At 37.4% G+C, this 19,913-nt stretch overlaps 1 protein-coding gene across 11 annotated transcripts in view; it reads right to left on the bottom strand.

Moving 5' to 3' along the window:
- Positions 1-19,913, bottom strand: part of LOC145985065 (uncharacterized) — a 353,116-nt gene that overhangs the window by 85,825 nt on the left and 247,378 nt on the right. For 9 of the 11 annotated variants that reach the window (XM_083118625.1, XM_083118626.1, XM_083118627.1 and 6 more), the window contains one exon: positions 1,853-3,816. The exons of the other annotated variants lie outside the window; for them this stretch is intronic. In XM_083118625.1, coding sequence (XP_082974751.1) covers positions 1,893-3,816 — 1,924 coding nt within the window. In that variant the 3' untranslated portion in view covers positions 1,853-1,892. Of the gene's footprint in view, positions 1-1,852; positions 3,817-19,913 lie in introns of those variants that run through there. 11 annotated transcript variants of the gene reach the window in all.

Genomic DNA, 19,913 nt, shown 5'->3' with positions numbered 1-19,913 from the left:
AGAACACTACCGTACGTAAAATTTACGTATGCTTCGCGCTCAATTCCCTCCCCTACCTCCCACATCGCACACACCTACCCCTCCGCCTATGGTATTCCTCGGGCATTCTGTCAGGTGCGTGGCAGCACTGTGGTAAGGAGGGCGGAAGCAGCGAACGTCTTTAGTTTGTGTGTTATGTGGGACTCTGTACGTCAATAATACGTAGCGATAGTAACAGAAGAAAAATCTTGCACGTAATTTTGACGTACATGTAGTAATAACGCCATTTGTCTTCACGTAAGATTTGCGTGAATTTTTCTAAAATATCTCATTTTTCTATAATATGATCAACATAGCAGCGATCAATGGATACATTATTCACACTCACAACTTCTACAACAATCAGGGCAACTCAGAAAAGAGACCATTCTCACGAATTCAGTTCATGCTTCACCTCCAGGAGATCTTGACCAAGATCTGGCAGTAGCAAAGGCTAATAAATCCGGGACTGTCATAGGAGTTAAGAAAGTCAATTTTGAAGGTACTGGGGAAGGAAGGGATAAGTAAAGTAGCAGCCACGTCACAAGGGAACAGAAAGTATTGCAGTTTTTGCAACTACAAGAAAAGGAGATGACAACTACGTACTGCTCCTGTGGGAAGCCAATTTGTGGAACACTACCATACGTAAAATTTACGTATGCTTTGCACTCAAATCCCTCCCCTACCTCCCACCTCGCACCCACTCACTCTTCTGCCTAGCAGTGCCTCAAGTTGTCTGTCAGACATAAGGCAGCACTGTGGTAAGGAGGGTGCAAACGCTGATCGTCTTGATTTGGTTGTTATGTTGTGCACTGTACGTCAATTTTACGTAGCTGTGTAAAACGAGAAATATGTTTCACGTAATTTTGACATTTGTAAATTCAATTTGGATACTTAGATTTTGAAAACGAAAGTTTAGAAGCATACACTATTTTCTTGTAAGACTTTAAAATTACATTTGTTCCTTATTTACAGCGTTATGAATATTATTATTGTTTGCTTCCTATTATTTGAACTTTTCGCCTTCATTCTTAATGTACGAACGGGCTTGTCAAGCAAGACCTTCTCTTAAAATATTCTATGTTTAATAAAACCATGTTTATACATTTTAAAATGAAGAATAAAATTCCAATATAAGGAAAAATATACAAAATCATGTTCACAATGAATAGAAATTTGTTTTCATGATGTAGAGGTTGTTTTAAAAATAGATTCCTTCATGTACGTAAAATTTACGTAGCGGTAGTTACACTGTAATATTGGAACACGGTAGTGTTCTAGGGTTAACCAGAAGGTAACACCAGTCATGACAATTTTTGATACTACTTCATGAGGGTCTGGGATACAGAAGCCGGTTCCCAGATTTTGTAATGGAATAATAATGACAGCAAATATATTGAAAAGTAAAGTATGTACAGATATTTCATTTCTAGTGGAAGTCTTGTAAAATAAAAATTATGTGAATGTATAGTGGCTTCTGTATCTTTACTTTCTGGACATGCCTTATAGCAATCATTCTTTATTCAATTATGACTTACATCTTGTGCCAACTGTATAATAAGGCATTTTATTGGCATATATAACACACTATATTTGCTTTGTGCATGTGCTCAATATTTTGATTGCTTCAATCCTAGTCAGCTGAGTAACAAAGGATAGTCAATCAGGTATCAAGCTTCTGGGCACACAGGTTAGCTTTCAAAATTTTCTTCTTTTCCTGTTTCCTCTACTGTTATATGTTGTGTGTAAAATCAGGAACTGTAAATTTACAAGTACTGCAAAAGGAAACCATAAAACTGAGCACTGTGTCAGAAACATCGACAAAAGAGAAACAAATGTTTTGATACATTTATTATTTAAAACATCTGCTTATTTTACATCATGAAAAGTTCAGTTATCAACTTAACATTATGGATAGTTTCATGATTAGTTAAGAATCTTCTCTCACTGAAGGCTTCCCCACAAACATTACACTGATAAGGTTTCTCATTTGTGTGTCTCCTCTTATGACGCACCATGTCAGTCTGCTGCGTGAAAGATTTTTCACACATGTCACACTTGTATGGTCTCTCTCCTGTGTGGATTCGCATGTGGATGTTTGCTTGGTCTTTCCTGCGGAACATTTTTGGACAATATGAACAGGGAAACAGGCGCTCACGGTTCTCCCCTGTGTGAATTTGCATGTGAACGTTTGCCTGGATTTTCCTGCGGAACTTTTTTGAGCAATACAAGCAGGGAAATGGGCGCTCTTCTGAATGAACAATTTTGTGCTGGTAAATTGAAGCGTTGTTCTTGAAACATTTCCCGCATACAATACAAGCGTAAGGTTTGTCACCAGGGACAAGTTTGTAGGGTTTTTCCTTATTTCGTTTACGAACAGGAGCACCTTCACCAATGTCAGACTTATGAGACTTCTCATGCTTCACCATGTTGCCATGTCTGTTGAACTTCATGCCACATATGCTGCACATGTAAGGGCACTCTTCCGAATGAATTACAATGTGCTGCCTGAGGAGATGCTTTGAGTGAAATGCTTTGCTGCATACAATGCAGCTAAAAGGTTTCTCCCCAGTGTGTCTCCGCAGGTGCACTTTCAGCTTACACCGCAATGTAAATTGTTTATCACAGTATTCACATGAAAACCTCAGTCTTTCAGACTTATCCTTGTGGGTCAATAAATGCTTATTTAAGGTGGTTCTGCACTTAAGAAATTTCCCGCAGAGCTCACACATGTGTGGTCGTAACCTGTCATGGCGAGCCTTGTGCACAGAGTAACGGTACCGTGATTGGAACTCCCGACAGCAGTCAGAGCACTTGTAGTGTCTTTGTATTTCATGAGTCTGAGCATGCTTCTGCATTGATTTCTCACTTTTAAACATTTTATCACATCCAGCACATGGAACATCTTGCTTGATTTTTGGTACATACAATTTATACTTATAGCGATACTTATGGCGATTCTCATGCTGTGTTAATCTTTTCTTCTGGGTGAACTCCATCCCACAAAATTGGCACAAAAGAGACATGTTATGATGAATTGATATGTGTACATTTAATCTCTCTTCTGAAGAAAACTTCTTCTCACAATGAGAACATGTATACTTCATTGTTACGATTGGTTTTGATATTGCTTTTCTTTCTATCTTTGTGGTAGGAATGCCTAATTTCTTCAGAACTGGTTTTGGAAGTTTTGCACAAACTTGGATCCTGATTCCAGTCTTAATGGCTGCCAATTCTTTGGAAACTTTCACAAATACTCCTTGATCTTTTAATTGCACTGTCTGTGATGAATTACTCTTCAGTGGAAATTTTTCCTTGTTACTAGGAGCAACTGGTTCTGGCATTTTCCCCTTAATGTCTTCACTCAAATGTTGGGTATTTGAGTCCATCTGTTTCACAGGAATATGCTTTTGACAGAATTTATCATGTTTGGCAACATTTTCATCTGTTGCAACCAGAACTGTTGAACAAATTGTACACTGCAAGAGGCAATCTTCATGTACAAGCAGCAAATGCCTTGCTAATTTTCCTTTGTTACAGAAACATTTACTGCATATAGGGCATGTGTGTGTAAGTATATAACTGATTGTTTTCTTAGAATAGTCCATGCACTTTGCAGCAGTACCTCCTCTAACCGTGGTCGTGTTTTTAATTTTCTGCTCCATGGGTTGGGATGCTATTGGCCTCACCACCAAGTAACTAAGGGGATTCACAGATGGTTGAACTGCATTTGTAGCATCCACTGAACTTTGGCAGATGATGTATGGTGTCGCTGCTTGAAGGGACACAGGTGTATTGCTGAAATTACAAAGTTTCACAGTTATAATAACTAAATGGTCAAACTATCTCCCTTCCCCTTTTCTCCCCATCAATATGGATCTGGTTAACTTTAATGAGCAGTTTCAATGCATTTCAATGTATTCCTCTTCACACCATTCAAATGCTATTTTTTATGGAACAAAATTAATTTTATTCATTATTTAATATCATTCTCATTTCTTCTTATTACAATGTCTATCATGTGTTACATCTAACAAAATGTTTGAATTACTTGAGTAAACTAAAGTATACAGAAAGCTATGGTGTTAGTTTCTTATCCACATTGTGTTTCGGATCTTGGATCTCGTTAAGAATCAGTAAAGAGCTAGGAAAGCCCATAAATACACTGTGAACTAAAATCAGCTTAACCTACATGCCAGCTTAGGTTTGAGAGAATTCTATTCCTGAATGGGTGAACAAATTGAAAGAATTTACAAGATGAAATTGCCATAATTCAGTTTTATGACTGATGAGACGTTAATCTTTGTTATAGGAACAACAGGGGTAATGTGCAGGAAAAAAGTTTTAAATCTACTATGTGGTCAGATAGGTGTGATATAAAGCACTGTACATAGTGTCCAAGTGCGATCGAACAAGTGGCCATTGAATTACAAAGCAACAGCATCACCACCATGCCTCAAAGAGCATTGGGCCAATGCGTAATGTAATGGGAAATTAAATGGGAACTATTTCCCAGTGTAATGGGATAGAGTGATAGAGTGGAAAGTGAGTTTATATTAGCATAACATTTTGGTTGACAACATTAGTATTTCAGAATTTTGTCTCCCCTTGCAGGTAACATGTGGCCAAGTTTTGACCATGCCAGCACATAAAAATTGTTAACAGTTTTACCCTAAAATTGGTGCATCTGGCTCTGCTTAAAAATCATAGCTGTAATTGCATAGCAGAATACAATACTACTGTTGTCAGGTGCAACATTATGATTTTTCCTGGATTTGTATGGGCAGAACTTTGACACATATTGACTGCATCTGTGGACAAAATTCTGGACACCTGATGTTGACAACCAAGAGTATAAACGTCCAAAATTGCACTTTTTAACTTTGCTCATACAATTGCTATTTCCCAAACCCATCATGTGTTGCACGTTACACCTATGGGTCACAACCCAAAGTCTAACATGACACTAGTCACAAAAACTTAAAATTATGACCCTGTGACAATTGTTTATTACATAGGCCTGCTGACACCGATGTCATGGCCCGTCCTTTAAGCATTAAAATAGTCGATGAGGCTTCATAATGAAAAAACAAATATATATATATAATAAAAGGAAGGAAGGCAACAAGGGCTAAATAAAGTGAAAGAGGAGAGAGGAAACACTCACCTCACGAAAGTTTGAAGTTTTTCTGCATCTGGTAAGTGTTTCCTCTTTCACCTTTTAAATATATATGAGGGGCAGTCAAATGAAAACTGAACACCAGTACAAAGTGACAATGGAGTTTGTTTTATTCAAAAGTAATTGCCATAAGTGTTAAGACATTTATCCCACTGGAAGATCAGATGATCAATTCCAGTCTTGTAGAAAGAAAGAAGTAGGTCGCTGATGGATCCACAACCTCACCCACTGTTGCACTTCCTCGTCCGAATGAAACAGACGTCCACAAATGTCTTTCTTCAGGTCACCAAAAGTGTGGAAGTCACAAGGGGAAAGATCGGGGCTGTATGGAGGATGTTCAAGCGTTCCCAGCCAAATCTCTGAAGCTTATGCCTCACCAGATTGGCAGTATGGGGATGGGCATTATCATGCAAAAGGATGATTCCGTCCGACAGCATTCCAGGGTGTTTTGACTTTATGGCGCGTCACAGTTTCTGCAACGTGTCTCCATAGCGATGTAATTGATTGTGGCTCCACGCTCTAGGAAGTCAACAAGCAGAGGGCCCTTGCAGTCAAAGAAGAAGCTCATCATGACCTTACCGGAACTCGTATGGACAGCTTTGGATTTCTTTGACGGGGGAGAATCGAAGTGTTTCCATTGTTGGCTTTGCCGTTTGCTCTCGGGCTCAAAATGGTGGCACCATGTTTCGTCCCCTGTGACAATATGTGACAGAAACGCATACTCTTCCTCCTGGTACCGCTGCAAATGACTCAGACATGCAGTCAGTGATTTATCCACACCTCCCTTACACCCTCCCAAATTTTCACAAAGACCACCCCCAAGCAGAAAAGAGGAACCCCCCCCCCCACTGGGGTGTAAATATGGATTTTTATATCAACAACAGAATGACAATGCTTCAACATACAGGAACCATTTGTAGCTCTACAAGAAGCAAAGTCCAATGGACCTTTCGATCAACTACAACCAAAGTGTCAAAGGAGGAGGATAGAATGTTCAGCATGGTCATTTCCTGCAAACACTAGCTCCCTTGACAAGGCTTCGTAAGGGAAGGGACACTGCCATCTGGAAAATGTCAAACTGACCACTAACCCTCCTTCCAGGGAGCACATACCGCTCAGTGTTGACAGTTCAGTGTTTGAATACCTAAATAAATTATTTCTTAAATACGTTACAGGTTTATAAATTCAACCTCTGAGTCAATGAAATTTACATTTCGTTTCATTTTCCTTTCAATTCTTTCCACGGGCGTCCGGAAGGCCCCCGGCCCCCCAGAAAATGAAAGTCAATCAGAAATTATATATTTTTCACATATAATTTCATTTCAGCCATAATAATATGCGTTAATTATTGCATGAATGTGATAAATTCAAATTTAAGCAATGGTTTTTGAGGGAACAATACTATTATTGGGGAAAATGTCCCTTGTTTGCCCCCCCCTGTAAAAAAATACCTTCCTTGTCTCTTGCTGTAAAAAATCCAGCACACGACCATGATTTTTTTATGTGAAAAATGTACGATAAAAGTAAGGGGAAAAATTCAAAGATACAGGTTTGACTCTTGTAGTGAATTGTGTTACTATGGTTAGCAACACTATTTTCTGTAACTTGGGCGAGATGGATGATTTTGGAGTGGTAGAGAAGAGAACAGTCAAAAGACTTAGGTCAGTCTCAGTGTAGCATCTCAGTTTGTGTGTTGTCGTTCTACTTAGTGTAACAATGTCTAAAACCTTACTGCAAAATTGGCTGAAGAAGAGAGAAAAATTGAAACCAGACAGAAAGAAACCGGAAGTGGCGAGTAGAAAAGCAGTGGTAGGCGTAATTTCTTCCAACGGATATTGATAAAGTACCCCCGGGTTCGATACCTGGCGGAGGCATATAGTGGACTTAAAACACCAAATCAACCAACCATTCATAAAGTACAAATATAAAATTTACTGACAGAGTATTCGATATAAAACGACAAGAATTTCATGAAGAACCTAAGTGATTCATTCACGTCTATAGTTGATGTGTGTGACATTCTTACCTTTGTAAAATAAATTATATTTTATAAGAAATTAGAAAGGGAGTTGAAAAAGGGAAGGGGGGTTCGTGCGGGGTTTGCCTGGGTGCAAAGCACAAATGGGCCGCCAAACAAGCAAAACAGATATAAATAGAAAAGTGTTAACATCGTAGTGCACTGTGAAATTACTGGCACCCTATTAAAGTTATTGTCAGTTTGCAAAGATAGAGATTTAGTAAAAATTGTCTTCCTCTTTTTATCTAGTCTGTTCCCCGACATAATGACATATTAATTTTTTTTCCAACTTTTCAGAGGAAGCAAAGGAAGTATAAGGAATTAAACATAAAAAGAAATTTTATTTACATTAAGTCCCAAATTTATATCTGACCATAGGCGCACCAGTGGGGACACGGCAATGCATGCCACTGCCTGCTGGAAAACGTGGAGAGAGAAAAATTTTGCTTGTTTCATTGTGCTCTTTGTGTTGGAAAGTGAAGTAAATCTAATCAATTTTAAAATAAAGCATTACCTCAAATTAGAAGTGAAAATTCCTTGCTTTCCTTTGCAGCAAACATGCCATGCTTTTATTTGCACATGTTATTTACTTTTCTTTTAAGGCAAAGAGGCACAATTCTCTAGTCTCTCTCGTTCAGTATTTGAAAGATAAACTCTCAACAGCGGCAAGCATATTTTCCAATGTTTTGTAAGGGTAAAAAGACTTCAATATGAAATTCCTTGACCGATTTCATTCAAAAGCAATACCAGGTGTCTATCAATTGATAAGATTGATTGAGTTGGTGTTTTACGTCCACTTTAAGCACAGTAGGGCTAATTGGGACTGGACTTGCAGTTTAAAGTGGGATCCGAACCACTCTGAGCCTTTTCCAGGTATCGAACACGGGACCCCTTGATTACAAGGCGACAACGCTACCACTGCGCCATGTGGGAGGCCCCAGGTGTCTATCAAACATGTATCTCAACTTCCCAGTATATTTTAAAGTCTTCATGGCCATGCTCTAGTGTTTCATTATTTCATTTCAGTTTGTGAATCATTGTTTAAACAGAGATTTGAAAACACCAGCGGCATTTGGAGCTCACTCGCAACATAGAACTATTAAAATTATATATATGCATATTTCCTAACTGTAGCTAGAACAGGAGGGGGCAGGGGGCATGTGCTGAGGTAAAGAGGCCACCAAACGAGCAAAACAAGATTGTAAAGAGTACACATTGTGGGATACTGTGAAATGAAAGTATTGTTGCTATGTTTAATTAATAATATGCATTATAAGTTTGCAAATAAATAGTTCTAAAATTTTTCTTGCTCGCTTCGCTCACAGTATCATCATTTATTTAAGAGTCATATTATATCTGCAGATACATTATTATTATATTACTACTACTTGAGATAGGCAAGAGCGCACGCACCCATGCAATGCATTCTCACCGATATTTCATCGATGAATTGGGAACCCCCCATGATAATATGTGAGTTACACCTACGATAAGAACCATACAAATACAGTAAAAAAAATATTGCAAAAGTGTTCCTAATCTATTTATAACTAGTTTAAGAATTGCATTAAATGATCCCTGGTAATAATGTGTTTAAATTTTGTGTTTTTCAATGTCATCTCTTGTGTTTGTATAACGATTGATTAAATCAAATACTGAACTGTAGACTGAAATGTTAACATTGTCACAAAAATATATTTTCCATCTTTTCCAGCATTTGACTTTTTTCTCTTCTGAAATGTTACGTGAAGGGAAGGGAGGGGGGGGATTAATCTCTGGAAACATCTATGAACAAATTGAATTAAGGCAAACATTTTAAAATGGTCCAAAATGTGCACTTAACATTCCCAAACTTACACCCCCCTCAAAAGTTTCCAACACCCCCCAAGGGAAAAATCCTGAATAAACCCCTGCATGCAGTCATTCTGTCAATCTTTTGTCCCTCCGTCAGTTGATGCGGAACCCACTGCATGCAAATTTTTCGGAACTGCAGGTGATCTTTGATAATGGCATGCACAGAGCCATGACTAATGCCAACCTGAACACGAATTTCTTCCTCTGTGATTCGTCGGTCTTCCCAGATCAGACCATCGATCCTCACAATCACATCAGGTGTAATGGCTCGATGGACCTGTCCCGAGCGCAGATCGTCTTGCAGTGATGTGCGTCCTTCGCAGAATCTCTTCTGCCACTCGTGCAGACTTGTCAGGGACATGCAGTGTTTGCCATACACTAAACATGCGACGATGAATTTTGAGTGTTCCAGCAGCCCCAGCCACCAAGAAACGAACCACACCTCTTTGCTCTTCTTTGCTTGCCTCCATTTCCAATGCTGGACGAACACACTTTTCACTACGCTCACCTCCTGAGCAATGACGAAGCAACTGTGTGGACCTGTGTGTTTTCACTATGCATTTCTCCTACCCTACAGTAGGCAGTATCGATACGTAACAACAGTGTTGCCAACTTTTGCGAGGAATGTGTTTTATGGTGGGTGTTCGGTTTTCATTTGACTGCCCGTCATATATACACATACTAATGATGAACTGTCTCCATCATTAGTGTTTATCTGTCCTTCTGGCACATTTTCTCATCCAATTTCTGTGTTTTTATTTATACATATATATATATTATGTAAGTAGAATAAGTTGATTGTTTCTACGGACGACCTAGTTTGATACTATAGTCTATTTGGACTAAAATTAAGCTATATTTTCATATCTTCTGGTGGATTTAGCAGTGTATGCTTCATATAATTTGAGAGTCATCTTGTGCTATGTCCAGATCATAATTTTCACGGGGGAAAATCTCATTACGTCCATTTTTAAGATAAATACTTTTAATCTTGCAATTATCAAATTTGCTAGAATCTTTTTCCTGTGTGTTTTCTCTCCCAGTCTGGAACAAGACAATTATGAAATCTGCCCTATTTCATACTGTATACTACTGAATTGATTAGTAGCATCAAATTCGTAATGTCCACCAGAGGTTGGTTTTTGGACACACTGGTAAGTGTAAAATCCAATAGGGACTTCTGGATTTTTCAATTTACTTTGTATTTGAGAGCGTAATTAGTCTCGTATTCCACTACTGGTATTCTTAGCTCCATGGTCTTGATGATACACTTGGCTGCTTCAGATAAGGTATTGGGGAGTGTTGTACCATCTGCATTCAAGGTACTGTAATGCATCAGAGCATCATTATCATTGGCTGCCTTGCGAAAAGTAGCCCTCAAACCACCTTTCCATATGATGTCCTTGTAGTCTGAGAAGAAACCTGGCAGCAGACGCATGGGGAACAGTACTGTGTGGCTTTTTGTCAGGATTTTGGTTCCTGATCACTGGTAATAGGTTGCATCTACTTTGGAAAATTTAAGTGTTCCTATGGCAGTAGGATGTTTTCTGATTTCTACTTGAGAGAACAAGTGTGGCACAAAATTATCTACTAGTTTTATATTTGCACCAGAGGGAAATGCCTCACCATTCTCATTTTTTTACTACTTCTAATTTGATATACAAATGAGCCCTGTGAGGCTGTCCCCAACGTCCCAATCTATCTCAATCTCACGGTTTGGTTCATTAAGATTAGCAAAAGTATGACGATTGGGGGGGGGGGGGAAGACTGCAATTTGTAACTCTGTAACTCTCAATATCCTCCATGTTGACGGTAATTTTATATATTAATTTCTATGATTGCTGTTGTGGAGGCACCTGCAAAATCTACTATTTCACCTTTTTCGTTGGTTACTACTAAATCTATGTGGTTTATACGATTGTGGGATACTGGAAAATAGATTGGTGAGGAGGGTGTGTAGAAGATTGGCTCCATAAACTCAGAATTGGGTTTGAAAGTTGCTATGATTCCAGTTTGTTTGTGACTGCCTATGTTGCCATCAGAATTAGTAATCATTCCTTCTGCTACATTACAATGAATATTCAAAGTTTCTATGACCAAGAATTTAGGAATATTGCCACCTATGTGGCAGGCTCAAGTTTTGTGTTATTCTCAAAACCTAGTAGGTTACCAAGTGTACTCAGATCAATTGTTTCAGTTGCAGAAACTAATTCCACTCTATGTGTAACAGAGTTTTGTGATAGTATCACTCCTCTAGGCAGATGAGCTTGTAATGTTGATAGATTATACTGACCAGGAGTAATAATATTTTTTCATTTCCTACTGCAACGTGCAACCCTATTATTGTGTTCTGTGATATTGGGAATAAGATACATACTGTAGAAAGCACGTAGAGCTATAGATTTAGGATAGATAATATCATTGTGTAAGCTGAGTTTCAATACTGAAGTCTCACTGGTAAGATGAAACACTCCCATGATGCTTTAGATGCCACAATGCTTTCTGGAAATCTTCAATTGATGGTTTATTTATTCCAGATAAGAAGGCCAGCATTGAAACACATAGTTGGCCCCAATTTACATCCTCAAAACCCTGGATACGCTCGTCACTATAATAGAGATTAGGAGTATTGAGATAACTAACTAAACCTGATGGTGGAATACCACCATAAGAATCAAAAACAAAAGCAATGTTAGCTTGTTTGTAATAACTAGGGCCTGGGACTTTATAACATATTTTTATATATCATGGGATTGAATTCCGGAGCGAGATCTCGACATATCTGGTGATAATAAACTGAAATTAGTAAATGTGATAGGACATAATGACATATTTTATGATTTTTTTTGTTTTTACATATTTATTCCCTTTTCAGGCAAGATGACATATCTAGCTACCTATAATTTCCTAATTTTCCTACATACAAATAATTTTTTAACATGTATCTGGATCTTTATTATCAAATTATTTTGAGACTCGAAACTGAAAACATCCATGACACCTCTGTGCAGGCACACCCACAGAATTTTTTCCTGGGGGAGGAAAAGCGACCCCTTGCCCCCTCCAGGCATGCATGCATCTGCGTTATTGTCTGAGCTTGCATGATGTGAATGAACTTCGCTCTTCATTGTTGTACGCATTCACGAGAATCGCCAGCGAGAAACTAAATGAATTTGAACTGTTGTATGACCTTCTTTTTCCATTTTACAACAATTAAAAAACTGACAGTTACACGCTCAAGTTGGTAGACTTTGATTTTACCAATGATGCGAAAAAGAGGCCGAAGTCAAGAAAAGAACCTGGACGCTTGTGTTTGTCGATAAGAAGTAAGAACAATGCTTCGAACGAGTGTTGGTTAATGCAGCGGCTTCTCTTTCATGCCAAGTGAATATGGTTTGACAAGGCAATCTCGAATCAGTGGTCGATTGAGAGGCGCAATAGTATTAGAACGACGCCTCCTGTAAAGGAATCAGATTCGGTCAAATTGAGAGGTTACGTTAAAGAATTTGGTAGTGATGTTTTCTCGACAGATGACAAGATTTTGTTTTGCAAGCTATGTGATATTTCTGTTGGATATTCAAAGAGGTCTTCAGTGTTGCAGCATCTAGACACGGCGAAGCACATAAGAAACTTGCAAAGGAAGAAAACGAACATAGCTCAGGCATTGCTTCCACATGCGGTGTCAGTCCAGGGCAGTCGGCAGTCTTCTTTCACCCAGGAACTGTGCAAAGCATTCATCGCATCTGGTATTCCTCTGTGGAAGTTGGAAGAACCAACACTTCGTAAGGGAAATTCCTCATGAATCCACGCTAAGGAAGTCCTACGTGGAAAATATATACAGTGAAAAACAAAAACTTGTGGCTATCAGTGGACGAAACGACAGACTGTTGCGGGCGTTACATGGCAAATCTTGTGGTGGGTGTTTTAGAAATAGAACAGGCAGGCGAAATATTTCTTGTGCATGTTGATCAGCCGGAGAAGGTAAACCATTCAACAATCGCTAGTTTCATTGAAAACTCAATGCAGATACTATTTCCTGAAGGTATTCCGTGCGATAGGATTCTGTTACTTGTAACCGATGCAGCTAGGTATATGTTGAAGGCAGGAAAAGCCTTACGGGTTCTATATCCGAAAAGGGTCCACATAACCTCCCTGCACACGGACTTCATAGACAATGCGAAGAAATTCGATCAAAGTATCCCAACGTAGATCGATTTGTGTCAAACATGAAAAAAACTTCTTGAAGTGCCGATCACGACGCCAAGCACTAAAGGAAGCTGCACCAGATATTCCTTCGCCACAACAGCCAGTGGTGATGCGGTGGAGAACATGGCTCTCAGCAGCTCAATATTACTGCACCAATCTTAACATTCTTTCCGAAATAGTTACTGGTTTTGAAAGTGAAGGTGCCGCATCTGTTAGTGTTGTTCAGCAATTACTTCAAAATACAGAACTGAAAAACGATATTGCTTACATTTCTGCAAATTTCACGTTCCTCGTGTCATGCATTGAGCAATTGGAGCGAAATGGCGTAAGTGTGCATGACTCACTTCAAATTATAGAAGACGTAAAAACAAAATTGTCAATAGCGAGGGGGCAAACAGCAGACTTTGTTAGAGAGAAATTCAGAACCATCTTGAACAACAATCCTAGATTCAGCACTTTCAACGCTCACGAAAGATCAACTGTGGAAAGTGTTGAGGAAGATTTGACATGTGCAGATGTAGCATTTTTTAGGTTTGCTCCAGTTACATCGTGCTCCGTGGAACGTACATTCTCACGCTACAAAGCGCTGCTGGTAGATAATAGGCAGAGTTTCACGGTAGAGAACCTGAAAAGAATTTTCATATCTCACTGCAATGCTCGAGGTTAGTAACATTAAAAATTTGTGAACTTTCTTCGTTTAAATGCCTACGTATGATAATTTTTTAAAAATATTTCCTCTGTGTGTGAGGCATGTTTTAACAAAGATTTTGTATGCAGATTGAATACAGTAATTTTTTTCTGAAAACTCTGCCTTTTCTTGTATATAAATTCGAAAATTACACTTTCAACAAATAGGTAAAATGTGGCAGAGTAAATGCAACTGTGTTACACAATATCAATGATCATGAAGACTTCCGTGTTTTACTTATGTTTCTAGTACATAATATTTTCTTCTTTCAAATGCACGGCGAATATTTCCAATCGTTACAAGGCACTTTATATTTTTCATTGTTGTTTATTTGAACATTTTCGAATCACCACGGTCTGAATTCCGAAGGTTGCCGGTTTGAGTCCCAGCTTGAATATGGGCCTCCCTTTGCGTTTGCTCTGCAATTGTCATATGTACTTCATTGTGATGTGTTTGTGTGTGTCTTGTGTAGTAGTTGTGCTGTCTAATGTGTTTGTGTTCGTCTTGTGTAGTAATTGTGCTGTCTAATGTGTTTGTCTTCTGTAGTAGTTCCTCCATTCATATTGGGGGTTAGGCGTAGAGCTGACAACTCTGCACTGTAAAAAAAGCCATGTCAAGAATCAGCAATATAAGGCCATGGATGTTCCCAAGGTAAATAAAAAAATATTCCGGAGGTAAAATAGTCCCCCGTTCAGATCTCCGGGTGGGGACTACTTTGGGAGGTCCCTGGACTAAGGATAAGATCTACGTTAGGAATAAGGATATTAAATTAGGCACCTGGAATGTTCTGAGCCTTTACCGGCCTGGGGCATTTCAGTGTACAGTTAATGAGATAGTTAAGTATAAATTCGATGTAGTAGCTGTCCAGGAAGTTAGGTGGCCAGGAGAAGGGAATTGTAAAACTAAAAATTATACTTTTTTCTATGGTGGTACTGAAAATCATAATTTTGGAACAGGCTTTTTCATAAATAATAGAATTATCTCGGCTCTTAAAACAGTAGAATTTATTAATGATAGGGTATCATATGCAGTTTTACAGGGTAGATGGTGTAAAATTATTTTAATAAACATACATGCACTAACAGAAGATAAAGATGATAATACTAAAGATAATTTTTATACAGAGTTAGAACAGGTCTTTGATAAATTTTCTCAGTATGATATGAAAATTCTGTTAGGTGACTGTAATGCACAGATTGGCAAAGAAGAGACATTTAAACCCAGGATTGGTAAAGAAAGTCTTCATGAATTAAGTAATGATAATGGTATAAGATTGATTACTTTTGCAACCTCAAAGAATTTAATTGTGAAAAGTACCACTTTTAAACATAAAGATATCCATAAATATACCTGGTCTTCTCCAGATGGTAAAACTCATAATCAGATAGATCATATTCTCATTGATAAGAGAAGGCACACTAGTATAATTGACGTTCGTACACATAGAGGTGCTGACTGTGTCAGTGACCATTATTTAGTAATTGCTAAATTAAGAGAAAGACTCTCAGTGATAAATCATAAGCAACAAAATCTAAAAGTTATAAAATTTGATACAGGAAAGTTTACTGATGAAAGAATTAAGAAAGATTACCAAATTAAACTGTCAAATAGATTTGATGTCTTGCAGGATTTAAATGATGATGAAAATATAAATGAAACAGACGTAAATAAGCATTGGGAGCACATACGTAATGCAATAGTGTCAGCAGCTAAAGAAAGTATAGGATACCATAAACCGAGAAAAAGTAAGCCATGGTTTGATAATGAATGTCATAATCTAATAGAAATAAGAAATCAGGCTAGACTTAGGTGGTTAAATAACTCTGATGATACAAATCTAAACAATTATAATAGAATAAAGCGAGAAGTTAACCGCACGTTTAGAAGTAAAAAAAAAGAGATTACTTGAAAAGCAAAATTAACGAAATTGAAACAAACAGCAAAAATAAAAATATCAGAGATTTATATAAAGGTGTAAATGAGTTTAGAAAGTGGTGGCAACCTAAAGTAAACTTGATAAAAGATAAAGACGGTGATTTTCTAGCTGACCCAAGCGATATTCTAAATAGATGGAAGAACTACTTTAATGACCTTTTAAATGTTCATGTAGGAGATAAATCAGAAGTGAATGAAGTCCACACAGCAGAACCTTTAGTTCCAGAACCTAACTTGACTGAAGTTAAAGATGCTATTAAAAGGCTAAAGAATAACAAAGCACCTGGCATTGATTAATACCAGTTGAGTTAATTAAATATGGTGGAAATTCGTTAATATGTCAAATTCATAAATTAATTTGTTTAATATGGAATAAAGAAGAAATCCCTCAACAGTGGAAAGAATCCATAATTGTTCCTGTGTTTAAAAAAGGTGATAAAATGAACTGCAATAATTACTGTGGAATTTCTCTACTCTCAACAACATATAACAGTTGGGCTGAAAAGTTCGTAGGCTGACTCATAGATGGCGTTACTAGAATTAAATCCATGTGATTTTTACTTAGTACTAACCTTCAAAAGATACGTGTATAAATTTCACAGCTGCCGGATAATTAATTCGTGAAATATAGCATTGTGAGTGAAGCAGCTTTTGTTATTGTGAAAAAATGGATAAAAAAAAGAATTTCGTGTGTTAATAAAGCATTGCTTTTTGGCGAAAAAAAATACTGTTGAAGCCAAGGCTTGGCTTGATAAACATTATTCGGACTCTGCACCAGGAAAATCAACCGTTGAGAAGTGATTTGCTAAATTTAAACGAGGCGAAATGAGCATCGAAGACGATGCACGCAGTGGACGCCCCAAAGAGGCTGTTACCGACGAAAACATCAAAAAAGTCCACAAAATAATTTTAAATGATCGTAAAGTGAAGTTGATCGAGATAGCTGAGATTATTACATAGCGTTGTTGGAGCGTTTAAAGGATGAAATCACGAAAAAACGGCCCCATTTGAAGAAGAAAAAAGTGCTGTTTCATCAAGACAATGCACCGTGTCACAAATCAATGAAAACGATGGCAAAATTATATGAATTAGACTACGAATTGCTTCCCCATCCACCATATTCTCCAGATCTGGCCCCCAGTGACTTTTTCCTGTTTGCAGACCTTAAAAGAATGCTCGCTGGAAAGAAATTTAGCACTGATGAAGAGGTAATCGCCGAAACTGAGGCCTATTTTGAGGCTAAAGAGAAATCGTACTATAAAAATGGCATCGAAAAATTGTATGACCGCTATAATCGTTGTATCGCCCTTAAAGGCAACTATATTGAATAATAAAATCGAATTTTGTCAAAAAAATATTTTTTACTATGTTAGCCTACGAACTTTTCAGCCCAACTGTTAAAATATTATCTAACATTCTTTTAACAAGACTAACCCCATATGCTAATGAAATTATAGGTGATTATCAATGTGGATTTAAACGCAACAGATCAACTACAGATCAAATTTTTCACATCAGACAGACACTTGAAAAAAAGTGGGAATATAATCAAAATGTCCATCAGCTATTCATTGACTTCAAAAAAGCATATGATTCGGTCAAAAGAGAGAAATTATATAATATATTGGTAGAGTTTGAAATACCTAAGAAGCTTGTTAGTATGATAAAAATATGCACCAGTGAAACAGAAAGTAAAATTCGTGTGGGTATTAATATGTCCAAATTTACAATTCATGATGGGTTAAAACAAGGAGATGCATTATCTCCATTGCTCTTTAATTTTGCCTTAGAATATGCTGTTAGGAAGGTAAAAGAAACTAAAAAAGGACTAAAATTAAATGGTGTGACTCAGTTGTTAGCATATGCAGATGATGTAGACTTACTGGGGGATGATGTGAATACAATTAAGAATAATGCTAAAATATTTTTCAAAACTGCTAAAGAGATAGGTTTGGAAGTTAACAAAGAGAAAACTAAATATATGCTTACAGGTCGAAACCAAGTGTTAGGTAATAATCAAAATCTAATTATTGATAACAACTCGTTTGAACCAGTTTCCAAATTCAAATACTTAGGAGTAATATTAACAAATGAAAATTATATTAAAGAGGAAATAAAAAGTAGGCTTAATTCAGGAAATGCATGTTACTTCTCTCTTCATAAACTTTTGTATTGAGAGTATTTGAAAATAAGATCCTTAGGAAAATCTTTGGACCTAAAAGGGATGAGGAGACAGGTGAGTGGAGAAGGTTACATAATTTAGAACTACATAATTTGTATTCATGTCCTGATATTATTAGAATAATTAAATCAAGAAGGCTTAGGTGGGCAGGCCATGTGGCACGAATGGGAGAGGAAAGAGGAGTTTACAGGATTCTTGTTGGGAAACCTGATTGTAAGAGACCTGTAGGAAGGCCAAGACGAAGATGGAAGGACAACGTTGAGATGGACCTAATGGAAATCGGTAGTGATGGAAAAGAGTATATAGATCTTGCTCAAGATAGGGAAAGATGGAAGGCCTGTGTTGCTGCAGCCATGAACCTTCGGGTTTAAGAAGGCTAGAGAGTTAGTTAGTTAGTTAGTAAATGCAACTGAGGATAATTGCGTTTTTCAATGTTTCTCCACGCATTCTACATGAAAGAGATTCTAATTTCATTTAATGCATCATCTGAACTTTGTTGATATTGCATTTTTCCGACATATTTTTATTTTTTTTCTGACATACTTACATACATATTGTACACTTTTATAGGACATAAAAGTCCCGGGCCCTGGTAATAACAGATCCAGTGGGTGCCTTGATTTTTGAAACTATCCAAATTGACTACTCCACACTCTTTTTTATATGGTCCCTTAATAGGTAGAGAATCTGATATGAAAACACCTATGAAGTGTTTGATTCCCAGTAATTCAATTAAATTTTCAATATGAAAGTTGGTGTGTGTTTCTATTTTTTTTATATTTTCTCAAAGCATTAATACCCTTGCCTTTCTTCTCCATTGCCAAATTCTGACGTTTTTGCTCTTCTAGTTCAGCTTTGTTCTTCTTTGCGTCAAAACTGTTTTTGCTATAGCAGGACTACCCCCTGCTAGACTCCCCACAGCACCTAGAGCTGCTAGGATGGCTGTAATACTAAATATGAAACCACCAGTGTGTGTCCTTTTTCTGGAACTCTGTAATCTTTTCAGCTGAGGTGTACTAAGAGTTAATTTCATTCCATGACCCTTACTCAAGCAAGACTTTTTCGTCTCCTGTTGTTTTTTGGTGAGGAGACTGTCTAAGGATCCCAGATATTTCAGATCTGAGTAAGATACTTGGTATTCAATACCTTTAGGTTTCATAATGATAGGTATTTATATATATATATATATATATATATATATATTTAGGATTATAGTCCCCACCCTAATTTTTGTTTTGTATTCATGACAATGGTTGTACCTAATGCCGCTATTTTTTCACCTAATGAAGCATCTTTGCTGATTAGTCTCCCAAATGCTGCTTGCTCCAATTTTTGATCAGGCTCTTGACGAGCACTAAGATTAGTATGAGTATTGTAGGCAATGTCATGGTCTTTACAAGCTGTATCCAAAGGATTAATTCCTCTGTCTCCTTTCTCCAGTCGTTGTTCTAGTTTAGTCCCTGGACCACAGTATTGGTAACCAGGTAAGTGCATTTTGAAAGGAAGTTTGTTAATGTCATTAACTAAAGCCTGACCCTTCCAGAATTTAGGAGGTAGAGTATTAATCATTTTAATTAAGTATCCTATGCCTTTAATGTCATTTACAATAAAATTGGCTAGTTTAGCACTAATCATATCTACAATGCCTATTTTTTAATTATAGAAATTATTGTTGCCAGCATTTTCTTCTCCTGCTATGACCAACAATCTATCTATGAGTTTTCTCACATCATCCACCCACACAAACTCTTTGGGTAGAGTATTGTAGTGTTAAATGCCACTACCAGTTTTGAGTTTGTTCCATATAGGTTTAATCAAATTCTTGTATTTATCC

The sequence above is a fragment of the Lepisma saccharinum genome, chromosome 3 (assembly GCF_977018435.1).
Source record: "Lepisma saccharinum chromosome 3, izLepSacc3.1, whole genome shotgun sequence".
Classification (NCBI taxonomy): domain Eukaryota; kingdom Metazoa; phylum Arthropoda; class Insecta; order Zygentoma; family Lepismatidae; genus Lepisma; species Lepisma saccharinum.
Note: the sequence above shows the minus strand (reverse complement) of the source record. Positions and strands in the feature narration are given on the sequence as shown.